General features: G+C 42.1%; 1 protein-coding gene across 9 annotated transcripts in view; it reads right to left on the bottom strand.

The window, feature by feature from the left end:
* The window catches only part of CCDC73 (coiled-coil domain containing 73), a 250,434-nt gene that overhangs the window by 197,660 nt on the left and 38,742 nt on the right, over window positions 1-14,032 (bottom strand). For 7 of the 9 annotated variants that reach the window (XM_056526613.1, XM_056526616.1, XM_056526611.1 and 4 more), the window contains 2 exons: window positions 6,906-6,977; window positions 6,236-6,307 (listed from right to left, as the gene is read on the bottom strand). In XM_056526613.1, the coding sequence (XP_056382588.1) occupies window positions 6,236-6,307; window positions 6,906-6,977 (144 nt within the window). The remainder of the gene's footprint in view (window positions 1-6,235; window positions 6,308-6,905; window positions 6,978-14,032) is intronic. The other 2 variants (XM_056526615.1, XM_056526620.1) reach the window with 1 other exon arrangement.

The following is a 14,032-nucleotide window of genomic DNA, read 5'->3' as shown; positions in this document are numbered from 1 at the left end:
TGTGAAGTAGCACATCATTATACAGCAAAGCTGAGAAGACTGCTTCTGAGGATTGGCTTGTCAACAAGAAAATAGTATTTGTTTTCACTGCTCAAGGACTCCTTGATACAATTAATTCTGCAACAGAACTTACCAGATACAACATTTACAGTTGTAAGAGAGGAAGGAAAATCCCCAGAATCCAACAATATAGCGGGACATGTGCAGGGAAAAAAGAAATGCAAGCAGTTTTTTTTTCTTCACTCAAATACTGTAAAAAAGCGGGACACCAGACGGAAACCTGATGGACTCCATTTAAAGTCAATGGTCAGTGCCTGTTGTACAATGGATGGTTCAGTTCTGTTTTGTGTTGCAGAATGCAATCTGTGTCGAAGCTCCATGAACAGAACTCCAGCACAAATGTGAATTTACTGGGGCTATATTTACAGGTATGAGAGGCGAAAGGTAAGTGGTAGTAATGTGGAGTTTTGGGGAGCATACAACATTTAGAGGCAAGGGGTTTTGAGAGTTGCAGACAGATACCTGAGCTACCTAGCACCCTTCCCACAATTAGGGTGCATGCACACCACGTTTTCACTGTACGGGTGCCGGATCCAGCTGGGGGAGGGGAAAACTGTGCGCTCCCGTACCCCAGCCGGACCGGCGCTGAAATCCATTTACTTTAACCTCTTAAGGACCCAGGACTTCCGGGGACGTCCCCGCACCCTGGGCTTTAAGGACCCAGGACGTCCCCGTACGTCCTGGCGTTTTCCGGTCCCTGCCTGGCGCCGGGCAGAGATCGGAAGTGGATGCCTGCTGAAATGCTTCAGCAGGCATCCAGGGCAAACGTCGAGGGGGGCTGCAAATTGGGAGGGAAATCGCCCTTGCGATCTGCGGCGATACCGGGCTGATTGGGTCTCTGGGAACCGACCACCCGGTAATTTTGCATGATCCAGGTTGTCACAGACAGCCAGGACCATGCTCTCCTGGAAGTCCGGAGAGGACGGGAGGAAGACCGGAGGATGCGGCGGGGGACGGGGGAGTGCTGGGGCCCGGCCCCGGTACTTACCTCGTCCCTGAAGACCCGGATCCCGGCGATGAAGACGGAGGCGGCGACAGGCGAGTTCCTCTTCAGCCGTGGTCGGGCCCTTTACAGCAATGCACGTCGCCGTAAGGCGACATGCATTGCTGTATTGGGACCCTGTATACTACAACTCCCAGCATGCCCAGACAGCCCTTGGCGTCTAAGCATGCTGGGAGTTGCAGTTTTGCAACATCTGGAGGTCCACAGTTTGGAGACCACTGTGCCCTTCCAGATGTTGCAAAACTACACATCCTCAGCATTCCCTTACTGTCCAGGCATGCTGGGAGTTGTAGTTCTGTAACATCTGGCCCTTCAGATGTTGCAGAACTACAACTCCCAGCATGCCTGGACAGTTTTGGCATACTGGGAGTTGTATTTTGCAACATCTGGGGCACAGATTGGAAACCACTGTATTAGCGGTCTGCAAACTGTAGTCCTCCAGATGTTGCAAAACTACAACTCCAAGCATGCTGGGAGTTGTAGTTCGGCAACATCTGGCTCTAAAGATGTTGCTGAACTACTACTTCCAGCATGCCTGAGAATGTTTGGGAGTTGTGGTTTTGCAACAACTGGAGGCACACTGGTTGGGAAACATTGTCTGTTTCCTAACTCAGTGTTTCCCAACCCGTGTGCCTCCAGCTGTTGCAAAACTATAACTACCAGCATGCACTGATAGACTGTACAGGGTACATTCACATGGGCAGGGGGCTTACAGTGAGTATCAGGCTGCAAGTTTGCGATGCAGCAAGTTTTGGCGGCAGCTCAAATTCGCAGCGGGAAACTCGCTTTAATCCCCTGCCCGTGTGACTGTACCCTAAAAACACTACACTACACTAACACAAAATAAAATAAAAAGTAAAAAAAACACTACATATACACATACCCCTACACAGCCCCCCTCCCCAATAAAAATGAAAAACGTCTGGTACACCACTCTTTCAAAAATGGAGCCTCCAGCTGTTGCAAAACAACAACTCCCAGTATTGCCGGACAGCCGTTGACTGTCCAAGTATGCTGGGAGTTTTGCAACAGCTGGAGGCACCCTGTTTGGGAATCACTGGCGTAGAATACCCCTATGTCCACCCCTATGCAAATCCCTAATTTAGGCCTCAAAGGCACATGGCGCTCTCACTTCGGAGCCCTGTCGTATTTCAAGGCAACAGTTTAGGGGCACATTTGGGGTATCGCCGTACTCGGGAGAAATTGCCTAACAACTTTTGGGGGTCTTTTTCTCCTTTCACCCCTTATGAAAAGGTGAAGTTGGGGTCTACAACAGCATGTTAGTGTAAAAAAATAAATTTTTTACACCAACATGCTGGTGTTGCCCTATACTTTTCATTTTGACAAGAGGTAAAAGGGAAAAAAGCCCCCCAAAATTTGTAATGCAATTTCTCCCGACTACGGAGATACCCCATATGTGGGCGCAAAGTGCTCTGGGGGCGCACAATAAGGCCCAGAAGGGAGAGTGCACCATGTACATTTGAGGTGATTTGCACAGGGGTGGCTGATTGTTACAGCGGTTTTGACAAACGCAAAAAAAAAAACCCACATGTGACCCCATTTCGGAAACTAGAATTTACACCCCACTGGTGCTCCTTTGTTGCTCCTTCGCTTCTGAGCCCTCTAGTGCACCCGCCGAACACTTGACATACACATATGAGGTATTTCCTTACTCGAGAGAAATTGGGTTACAAATTTTGAGAGGATTTTTTTCCTTTTACCCCTTGTAAAAATTCAAAAACTGGATCTACAAGAACATGCGAGTGTAAAAAATGAAGATTTTGAATTTTCTCCTTCACTTTGTTGCTATTCCTGTGAAACACCTAAAGGGTTAACACACTTACTGAATGTCATTTGAATACTTTGAGGGGTGCAGTTTTTATAATGGGGTCATTTATGGGGTATTTCTAACCAGAAGACCCTTCAAATCCCTGAAAAATTCCGATTTTGAAAATTTTGCGAAAAATTGGAAAATTGCTGCTGAACTTTGAAGCCCTCTGATGTTTTCCAAAAGTAAAAACATGTCAACTTTATGATGCAAACATAAAGTAGACATATTGTATATGTGAATCAATATATAATTTATTTGGAATATCCATATTCCTTATAAGCAGAGAGCTTCAAAGTTAGAAAAATGCTAAATTTTCTAATTTTTCATGAAATTTTCAAATTTTTCACCAAGAAATGATGCAAGTATCGACGAAAATTTACCACTAACATAAAGTAGAATATGTCACGAAAAAACAATCTCGGAATCAAATTTATAAGTAAAAGCATTCCAGAGTTAATAATGCTTAAAGTGACAGTGGTCAGATTTGCAAAAAATGCTCCCGTCCTTAGGGTCATAATGAGTTCCGTCCCCAAGGGGTTAAACAACACAATGTAACTCCAAGTCAATCACACTTCTGTGAAATCACACTGTCCACTCAGGAAGCAACACTGATTGATAATCAATTTCACATGCTGTTGTGAAAATGGAACAGACAATAGGTGGAAATTATAGGCAATTAGCAAGACATCCCCAATAAAAGAATGGTTCTGCAGGTGGTGACCACAGACCACTTCTCAGTTCCTATGCTTCCTGGCTGATGTTTTGGTCACTTTTGAATGCTGGCAGTGCTTTCACTCTAGTGGTAGCATGAGACAGAGTCTACAACCCACACAAGTGGCTCAGGTAGTGCAGCTCATCCAGGATGGCATATCAGTGCGAGTTGTGGCAAGAAGGTTTGCTATGTCTGTCAGCGTAGTGTCCACAGTATGGAAGCGCTACCAGAAGACAGGCCAGTACATGATGTGGAGATGTGGAGGAGGCCGTATGAGGGCAACAACCCAGCAGCAGCACCGCTACCTCTGCTTTTGTGCAAGGAGGAGCAGGAGGAGCACCGCCAGAGCCCTGCAAAATGACCTCCAGCAGGCCACAAATGTGCATGTGTCCACTCAAAGGGTCATAAACAGACTCCATGAGGGTGGAATGAGGGCCCGACGTCCACAGGTGGGGGTTGTGCTTATAAGTTCAACACCGGGCATGATGTTTGGCATTTGCCAGAAAACACCAAAATTGGCAAATTTGCCACTGGCACCCTGTGCTCTTCACAGATGAAAGCAGGTTCACACTGAGCACATGTGACAGACGTGACAGAGTCTGGAGACGCCGAGGAGAACGTTCTGCTGCCTTCAACATCCTCCAGCATGACCGGTTTGGCGGTGGGTCAGTAATAGTTTGGGGTGGCATTCCTTTGGGGGGGGGGGGCGCACAGCCCTCCATGTGATTGCCAGAGGTAGCCTGACAGCCATTATGTACCGAGATTAGATCCTCAGACCCCTTGTGCTGGTGCGGTTGGCCCTGGGTTCCTCCTAATGCAAGACAATGCTAGACCTCATGTGGCTGGAGTGTGTCAGCAGTTCCTGCAAGAGGAAGGCATTGATGCTATGGACTGGCCCGCCCGTTCCCCAGACCTGAATCCGATTAAGCGCATCTGGGATATCATGTCTCGCTCCATCCACCAACGCCACGTTGCACCACAGACTGTCCAGGAGTTGGCAGATGCTTTAGTACAGGTCTGGGAGGACATCCCTCAGGAGACTATCCACCATCTCATCAGGAGCATGCCCAGGCATTGTAGGGAGGTCACACGGGCACCTGGAGGCTACACACACACAACTGAGCCTCATTTTGACTTGTTTTAAGGACATTACATCAAAGTTGGATCAGCCTGTAGTGTGGTTTTCCACTTTGATTTTGAGTGTAACTATATATCCAGACCTCCATGGGTTGATAAATTTGATTTCCATTGATAATTTTTGTGCGATTTTGTTGTCAGAAAATTAAACCGTGTAAAGACGAAAGTATTTGATATGATTAGTTCATTCATTCAGATCTAGGATGTGTTATCTTAGTGTTCCCTTTATTTTTTTGAGCAGTGTATATCCTTCAATTTAATTTTTGCATTTTCGCCTTCTAAAAATCTGAACTCTTTTATATTTCCATCCACAGGCTTGTTTTTTGAGAGAGCAATTGTCCTTTGTAATGAAATCATTCATTTTACTATAAAATTCATGGCGCAACCAAAAGTTTTTTATTTGAGTGAGGAAATTTTAAAGAAAACTGCAATTTTGCAAATTTTGGAAGGTTTCATTTTCACGCTGTACACTTTACGGTAAAAAATACATGTTTTCTTTATTCTTTGGGTCAGTACGTTTAAAATGATACCATGGCTACACACTTTTCTATTATGGTAAAAAAAAACTAAGAAGAAACGAAATAAGTATGTTTAAAATCACTCTATTTTGATCACCTATAACTCTTTAATCGCTTTTTATAAAAAAAAATTGGAATGTGATGTGACAAAAAAAGCAGCAATTTTTTACTATTTTTTAAACTTTTGCACCATTAATCGTACGTAATAATTTACATGATATTTTGGACATTTAAGCACCCGGCGAACCAAATATGTTTATTAAGGGTTTTTTTTTACACTTTTTGGGATAAAATGGGAAAAATTTTAATTTTTTATGGGGGAGGGTCTTTTTAAAAAGTTTACTTTTTTTTTTTAACCTTTTTTGTACACTTCAATACATTGCTAATACTGTTCAGTGCTATGAATAGGCATAGAACTGATCAGTATTATCAGCAATCTTCTTCTCTGGTCTGTTTGATGTCAGACCAGAGAAGAAGACCATGGGATGACGGCCGGAGCAGGTAAGGGGACCTCCACGCCATCTTGGATGATCAGATGCCCATGGCCATGCCGTGGGCAATCCGATCATCCATTCCAGTTTTTTTCACAGCTGAATAGACAGGGGTGTGTCTTTCCAAATCCTGTCCAATCCATTGACTCCTATCAAGGTGTAGAAAAATCTCTGAGATGATCAAAAGAAATGGGAGGAGCCAGTGCTAAATTTCAAGCATCATAGCAAGGGATCTGAATACTAAATTTTAGTTTTTACTTTTTAATAAATTTACTAAAATGTCTAAAAATCTATTTACTTTATTATTATGGGGCCTTGAGTACATAATTGGGGAAACTTGATTTATTTATATATTTATTTATTTGCACAAGGTCACGACATAACAAAATGTAAAAAGGCGATCTTAAAACTTCCTAATTGCAATGTATATGGCTCCTTTAAATCGTAATAAGAAAAGCACAACAAACATCAATGTTTTAGTACCTGTTTCTTTAAAGCAGCCAAAGAATCATTGTGCTTCTTCTCCACAATTTCTTCCTGATTTGAAATGGCCTCCTAATGAAAGAAAATAAATGCTGTTTGTGTATGGCAGTAATCATGAACAAGTTGCTCTCCAACTGTTGCAAAACTACAACTTGCACTATGTTTTTACAACAGGTGATTGAAGAGTCCATGCAAACTCTCGAGAGATAAGAGAACATGGGTATAGGGAACAAGAAGGAAGCTGTGCAACAACCTAGCCTTGTACAATGACATGAAGCATAGAAGAGATTGCAGCCAGTGTTTGCTTTTTTGGTCCCACTCATCTCCCCCTCCCCCCTTACTTCTCGCTTTTTACATATTATTTGTATTTCTACAATCAGATATGTATTTTTAATATGTAAGTATAATTCTCTCCTTGATGTCTTTTAATAAAATCAGTTTTGTTATTCTAGAAAAATGCCTTTTAGGCTAGGGTCACACGTGCCGTATTTTGCTGCATATTTTCTGCAGCTGATCTTGCTACCCATTGACTTCCTGGGCAGGAAAAATACACAGCAGCAAATACGCAAAAAAATACGGCAAGTGTGACCCTACCCTTGAAGATAATCCCAATTTATAAATCTGATATCAACAATGTCAGTAAAACACTAGTAAATCAAAGACAACATACACATTTCCACATTAGTTCCTGTTTCTCCATTAAAATTTTGTTAACTTGCTCTTCATATTGGATTTTGGCCAGCTGTCAGAAAGATAAGACACAAAAAATAAGACACAAATAATATGCAGGCATGAACACTTTTTTTTTTTGCAAAATGCGAAGAAAAACGGCAATTCTGCCGCATGGTGGTCAGATGTTAACTGTAAGTCAATGAAAAATTGCAAATTTCGAATTCCACTTTGCGTTTTTTCACTTTGGCGTTTTTTTAATCCTTTTGGCGTTTTTTCACTTTTTCTGCATTTTTCCGCTCTTTGGCGTTTTGAAAAAAACACTGTAGTTCCCTCAAACCAGCGTTTTTTGTCAAAATCGGGGCGTTTTGCTCCAATAGAAGTCTATGGGAGTGAGAAAACGCCAAGAAAAACGCTATGTGGATTTTAACTTTGGCGTTTTTGCAGGCGGTTTTTAATCTTTTTTGGACTTTAGCGATCCAAAAAAGTGATGTAGATAGCTGTTTTTAATAAAATTTCATAGGGTACCATTAAAAAAATGTTTCCAAAAATATACAGTAGTGTAGGAAAAAATTGTATCTAACGAAATGTATATTATTGAAAAAAAAAACTATTACTTTTTAAACAGGGATCAATTTATGTGTGCAGGGAAATAAAAATGTAGCCGACAATTATAAAAATGTATTGTGTGTGTTTTTCACTTTTTTGCTTTAATTTTTACATTTTTTTTAGTTAGTACTACTACTCCCAGCATGGAACACACTGTTCCATGATGGGAGTAGTACTACCTGTACAAATAGACAGATCGCCCGCTGCGATCTTTCTGTATAATATATAGATGCGGCGGCCGCTCTTTTATGGTCCCCTGCCCTGACGTATATTTACACTTATTCATACTTCCCACAGAGCTGTGATTGGCCAGATGGTTCCAGCCAATCACAGCTCTCTGTGAGAAATAGGAACATGTGTATATATACGGCCGTGCAGGGGACCACAGGAGAGCGGCCGCTTCTAAACATTATACAGGAGCATCACAGCGGGTGTCAGGAGTGATACCCGCTGTGATCTTTCCATAACTGCAGGTAATACTACTCCCAACATGGAGCACACTCTGCCTCATGCTGGGACCTGTAGTACCTGCATTAATAGACAGACCGAAGCGGGTGTCAGAAGTTACACTTGCTGCGATCTGTCTATTAATACAGGTACTACAGCTCCCAGCATAGAGCAGAGTGTGCTCCATGTTGAGAGAAGTAGTACCTGCTTAAGGACACATCACAGTGGATGTCACTACTGACACCCGCTGTGATCGTCCTGTCTATAGCAGAGATGGAGCGACTGTATACATCGCTCACATCCCTGCTCTGCACTATACTCCAGGCCGGCCACTCATTCATTCATCTTTTCCTCAGAGCTGTGATTGGCTGAAACCATCCTGCCAATCACAGCTCTGGGTGGGAAATATGAATTTCTGTTGACATCAGTGGCCGGAGTATAGTGCAGAGAGGCGAGCGATTTATAGACCGGCTCGCTTCTCTGCTATATTATGGACGATATATGTCTATAGTACAGGTACTATCACTCCCAGCATGGAACAGTCTGTTCCATGCTGGGAGTAGTAGTACTACATAAAAAATTTTAAACATTTATTTAAAAAAAAAAGTGAAACACACACTTTATTAAAAAATTATAAAAATTGGGTTATAAAATATATACATTGCGTTTAATAAAAAAATTTCCATCACTGCTGCATCCTTTTATTTTTTTGGTACCCAAGAAATTTTGGGTACCAAAAAAAAAACGCCAAGGTACAATTTTTACACAAATGAAAAAAACGCAGGAAAAAACGCAAGAAAAAACGCATGATGACGTCACTTGCACTGGCGTTTTTTCAGGCATTTTTTTAATCCCTAAAAACGCAGTGCAAAAAACCAAGTGGAGACTTAGCCTTAAACTACTTTGTATTTTTGCTTTACTAAAACCAACAATTTTATCACATAGTTCTGTCACATGTCTATTCATAAAAGCTCACAAAAAATTCTAATTAACATTCCAGATGACTCTAAATATATGGAGTCTTTAAAGGGGCATTGAAGGAATTTTTTTTATTTGACAACTCTACAGGCGCTGTAAAGTTAGTGTAGTTCCTATCTCACAATTCTTCTGTGATTATCACCCCAATATTCATTTTTAACAGCATACAAAATTACTCATGTATCGGGATTTTCAAGGTTGCAGTGCTTCGGTTGCAGTGCACCACTAGTCAGGTGATCAGAGGGAGCCTCTCCTGCTTCAATTTTGAAACAGCTGTAGGCCCCCTGATTAGAAAACACTGTGTTGCAATGGGTGGGGTGGCTGATGTGTGAGGAAGGAAAGTGACATGAAACTTTCGAGCATGGAACTGTGGGACGTGTAGTTTAGAGAACAAAATCCAACAGGAAATACCCAATACTGGCAGGTAAGTACTAAAATCACCTTATGGTGGATAACCCCTTTAAAGGGGTACTCTGCCCCTAGACATTTTATCCCCTATCCAAAGAATAGGGGATAAGATGTCTGATCGCGGGGGTCCCACTGCTGTGAACCCCCGCAATCTCTCCTTCACTCCATGCTTGATGACCTGCGATTCAGGGAGCGGAGTATCGTGACATCACGGACCTGCCCCCCAATAAAAGTCTATGGGAGTGGGTGTGATGGCCACATGTCTAGGGGTGGAGTAGCCCTTTAAATCATAGCTCAAGTTAGGCTAAAAAATAAAATTGTCACAGTGGCAAGACAACTTACTTATGGCCCAGATTTACTATTGTAGGTTTTTTCCCTATTTGGAGTTTATCCCGCTGGGTTTTATTTTCAGCAGATTCACTAATTTGGTGAATGTCACTGGAAAACTACTAATTAGGACCAGATACTTTTTTTTTCTAATCTGTTTCCTGTTTTTATGTGAGCAGCCATATTGCCTGAGCAATGAGGGGAAAAAATGTTTGTACTCCACTGGAGTACCCCTTTAATTGTAATGCTGTACAGATCACTTTCCAGCAGTTTCTATCATTACAGACAGAACAGAAAGTTAGTTTTGGGCTTAGTGGTGAAGTTAAAAACTTCATGATTTTATGATTATTTTAAAATATAGATAGTAAAGAGAATAATTTGAAAAAACATTGCCAAAAAATTTAAAGAGCATGTTGAACATAAAACGATGATTTAGACAATAGGTCATTTTCTGTTGACAGAGCATATTTGCTACATACAGTCATGGCCATAAATGTTGGCACCCCTGACATTTTTCAAGAAAATGAAGTATTTCTCACAGAATAAGATAATGTTTTTTGCTATACACATGTTTATTCCCTTTGTGTGTATTGGAACTAAACCAAAAAAGGGAGGGAAAAAAGCAAATTGAACAGAATGGCCCAGATTTATCAAGCTGTGTGAGAGAAAAAGTGGAGAGATTTTCCCACAGCAACCAATCACAGCTCAGCTAACTAGCTCTGGTAAAGTGAAAGCTGAGCTATGATTGGTTCTTGTGGGAAAATCACTCTATTTTTTCTCTCACACAGTTTGATAAATCTGGGCCAATGGCCCTTATTTATTAAGAGTGGAGTGGAGGTCTCTTTGTGGGTTTTAATTCCCTACTATTTATTTTCCACAGTATTTACTAAGGTTTCCCTACATTTTCCACTTTCCCTACACTTTGCTTTTTTTTACACATGCTCTGATCTGTCTGGTTTTCCTCAGCTTAAATCCACCACATTTTATGTGGAAACCTTAGTATACATGTTGGGTTTTTGTAAAAATGTCAAGAACACGCCCCTTTTCAGAGACCACGCACCTCTTTCTGGTGGCCACGCCCCCTTTTTGTAGTTTTCTTAGCAAAATGGAGAGTTAGACGGGGTTTTTTCAATTCTGGCGCACATTCTGGCGCAAACTCTGGCGCAGACAGAATTTCTGGCGCACTGCGACAGAATCTGGCGCACAATAGTAAATGAGGGCCAATGTCACACCAAACTCCAAAAATGGGCTGAACACAAATATTGGCACCCTTAACTTAATATTTGGTTGCACACCCTTTAGAAAAAAATAACTGAAATCAGTCGCTTCCTATAACCATCAATAAGCTTCTTAGACCTCTCAGCCGGAATGTTGGACCACTCTTCATTTGCAAACTGGTCCAGGTCTCTCTTATTGGAAGGCGCCTTTTCCCAACAGCAATTTTAAGATCTCTCCACAGGTGTTCAATGGGATTTAGATCTGGACTCATTGCTGCAACTTCAGAACTCTCCAGTGCTTTGTTGTCATCCATTTCTGGTGCTTTTTGACGTAAGTTTGGGGTCATTGTCCTGCTGTAAGACCAAAGGTCTAGGACGCAAACCCAGCTTTCTGACACTGGACTGTACAGTGCGACCCAAAAACCGTTGGTAATCCTCAGATTTCATGATGCCTTGCATACATTCAAGGCACCCAGTGCCAGAGGCAGCAAAACAACCCCAAACCATCATTAAATCTCCACCATATTTCACTTTAGGTACTGCTCTTTCCTTTGTAGGCCTAATTCCATTTTCGGTAAACAATAGAATGATGCGCTTTACCAAAAAGTTCTATCTTGGCCTCATCTGTCCATAAGACGTCTTCCCAGAAGGATTTTGGCTTACTCAAGTTCATTTTGGCAAAATGTAGTCTTGCTTTTTTATGTCTCTGTGTCAGCAGTGGGGTCCACCTGGGTCTCCTGCCATAGCGTTTAATTTCATTTAAATGTTGACGGATAGTTCGCGCTGACACTGATGCTCCCTGAGCCTGCAGAACAGCTTGAATATCTTTGGAACTTGTTTGGGGCTGCTTATCCACCATCCGGACTAGCCTGCGTTGACACCTTTCATCAATTTTTCTCTTCCGTTCATGCCCAGGGAGATTAGCTACAGTGACATAGGTTGCAAACTTCTTGATAATGTTGCGTACTGTGGACAAAGGCAAATCTAGATCTCTAGAGATAGACTTGTAACCTTGAGATTGTTGATATTTTTTCCACAATTTTGGTTCTCAAGTCCTCAGACAGTTCTCTTCTCCTCTTTCTGTTGTCCATGCTTAGTGTGGCACACAGACACTCAATGCAAAGACGAAGTGAACTTATCTCCGTTTTATATGCTTTCAGGTGGGATTTTTATATTGTCGATACCGGTTACTTGCCCAAGGTGAGTTTAAAGGAGCATCATATGCTTGAAACAATCTTATTTTTATACAATTTTGAAAGGGTGCCTATAATTTTGTCCAGCCCATTTTTGGAGTTTTTTGTGACATTATGTCCAATTTGCTTTTTTTCCTCCATTTTTTGGTTTAGTTCCAATACACACAAAGGGAATAAACATGTGTATAGCAAAACATGTGTTACTGCAATCCTTTATTGTGAGAAATACTTATTTTTCTCTGAAAAATTTCAGGGGTGCCAACATACACGGCCATGACTGTATTTGTTACGTCTCAATAATGCAGTCTGCTAAAATTTTGGCACATGAAACCATTTGATAAAATGGTGGTCATTGTAAACGTAATAGTTCCTGAAATGTGGTATTTTCATAAAAAAAATACATGGAAATAGCGCAGTGTATGATTTTCTATAGTGCTAAAGTATTCCAATCTTGTAAAGTGATGCCATATTGTAAGTATATCCTATCACATTATGATAAGTGGGAGTCTGACTTCTGGGATCCCCACTGATCACTCAGTCCCTTTAAGGGGCTATTTACACATACAGTATCCTGTGCAGATTTGATGCGCAGGATTTGATGCATAGGATTTAAAGCTGTATTCAGTCATTTAGTTTACATTGAAATCTGCAGCATAAAATCCTGCACATGAAATCTTCACAGGATACTGTACGTGTGAACAGCCTCTAAGTCTTTTCGTGTATAGATGAACTCCTGGCCAAACAGCAGTGCAGGAAACTGCAGCTGGATGCATTCAATCTAATGCTGTTGTGCTGGAGTTTCCCACTCAATCAGTCCTTTGTTCCCTGATTCTAAAGTCTGGTGGTGGTCCTAGAAGTTGAATCCCCACTATTCATGAAGTGATTGCATATACCAACGATATACTATCACTTTATGAAATAGGAATATCCCTTCAAACCAACACATAATAAATATTGGTATATTGTTCTTGATAAAAAAAAAAAAGAAGCCAAAACACGTATCAAGGAGTATTAAACACCTTAGGGTATGCTCACACATGCTGTATTTTGCTTTGTATTTGCTGCTGCGTATTTTCCTACCCATTGAAGTCAATGACTAGAAAAATCAGCTGCAGGAAATATACAGCAAAATATGGCACGTGGGACCCTACCGTTAAAGGGGTACTACCGTGCTGACAACTTATCCCCTATCTAAAGGGGATAAGTTGCCTGATCGCACGGGGTCCCGCCGCTGGGGACCCTTGCGATCTTGCATGCAGCACCCCGCTCTCATCAGGCCCTGGAGCGAACATCGCTCCGGGTCTGATGACTGCTGATCACGGGGCCAGAGTATCGTGACGTCACGGCTCCGCTCCATGTGACGTCACGCTTCGCCCCCTCATTGTAAGTCTATGGCAGCGGGCGAGACTGCTGTCTCGCCCCTGCCGTAGACTTGCATTGAGGGGGCGGAGCATGATGTCACACGGGGCGGAGCTGGGACGTCACGATCACCGGCCCCGTCATCAGACCCGGGGCGGATGTTCGCTCCGGGGCCTGATGAGAGCGGGGTGCTGCATGCAAGATCGCAGGGGGATAAGATAGATAGGGGATAAGTTGTCAGCACGGTAGTACCCCTTTAAAGAGAATATTTCACTATGTCTTACCCTACATAATGAGTGGAGACACAGTAGAGGTTAATATCATGTGTCCTTCCATCATTAGATATCTGCTGGTAGATCTGAAAATGTGGAGAAAACAACTTTTATAAATGTCACACACAGTATGTAAATGAGGCTCAAGTAGTCAGTTGGGTATGCGGCATTCTGAAGTAGTCACAGCTCCCTGGGCTGTACTCACACCTATTTAGGCTCTAATAATGCCCATATGGGCATGATTGAGCGGCTCAGTCAGGGCCTGATGTCAGTGCTCACATCTAGGCTGACAATAATTGATGTCATGTCATGGCGTAA

This window comes from Hyla sarda, chromosome 6, assembly GCF_029499605.1.
Source record: "Hyla sarda isolate aHylSar1 chromosome 6, aHylSar1.hap1, whole genome shotgun sequence".
Lineage (NCBI taxonomy): Eukaryota > Metazoa > Chordata > Amphibia > Anura > Hylidae > Hyla > Hyla sarda.
The sequence above is the reverse complement of the archived record's forward strand: the minus strand, read 5'-3'. Positions and strand labels throughout refer to the sequence as shown.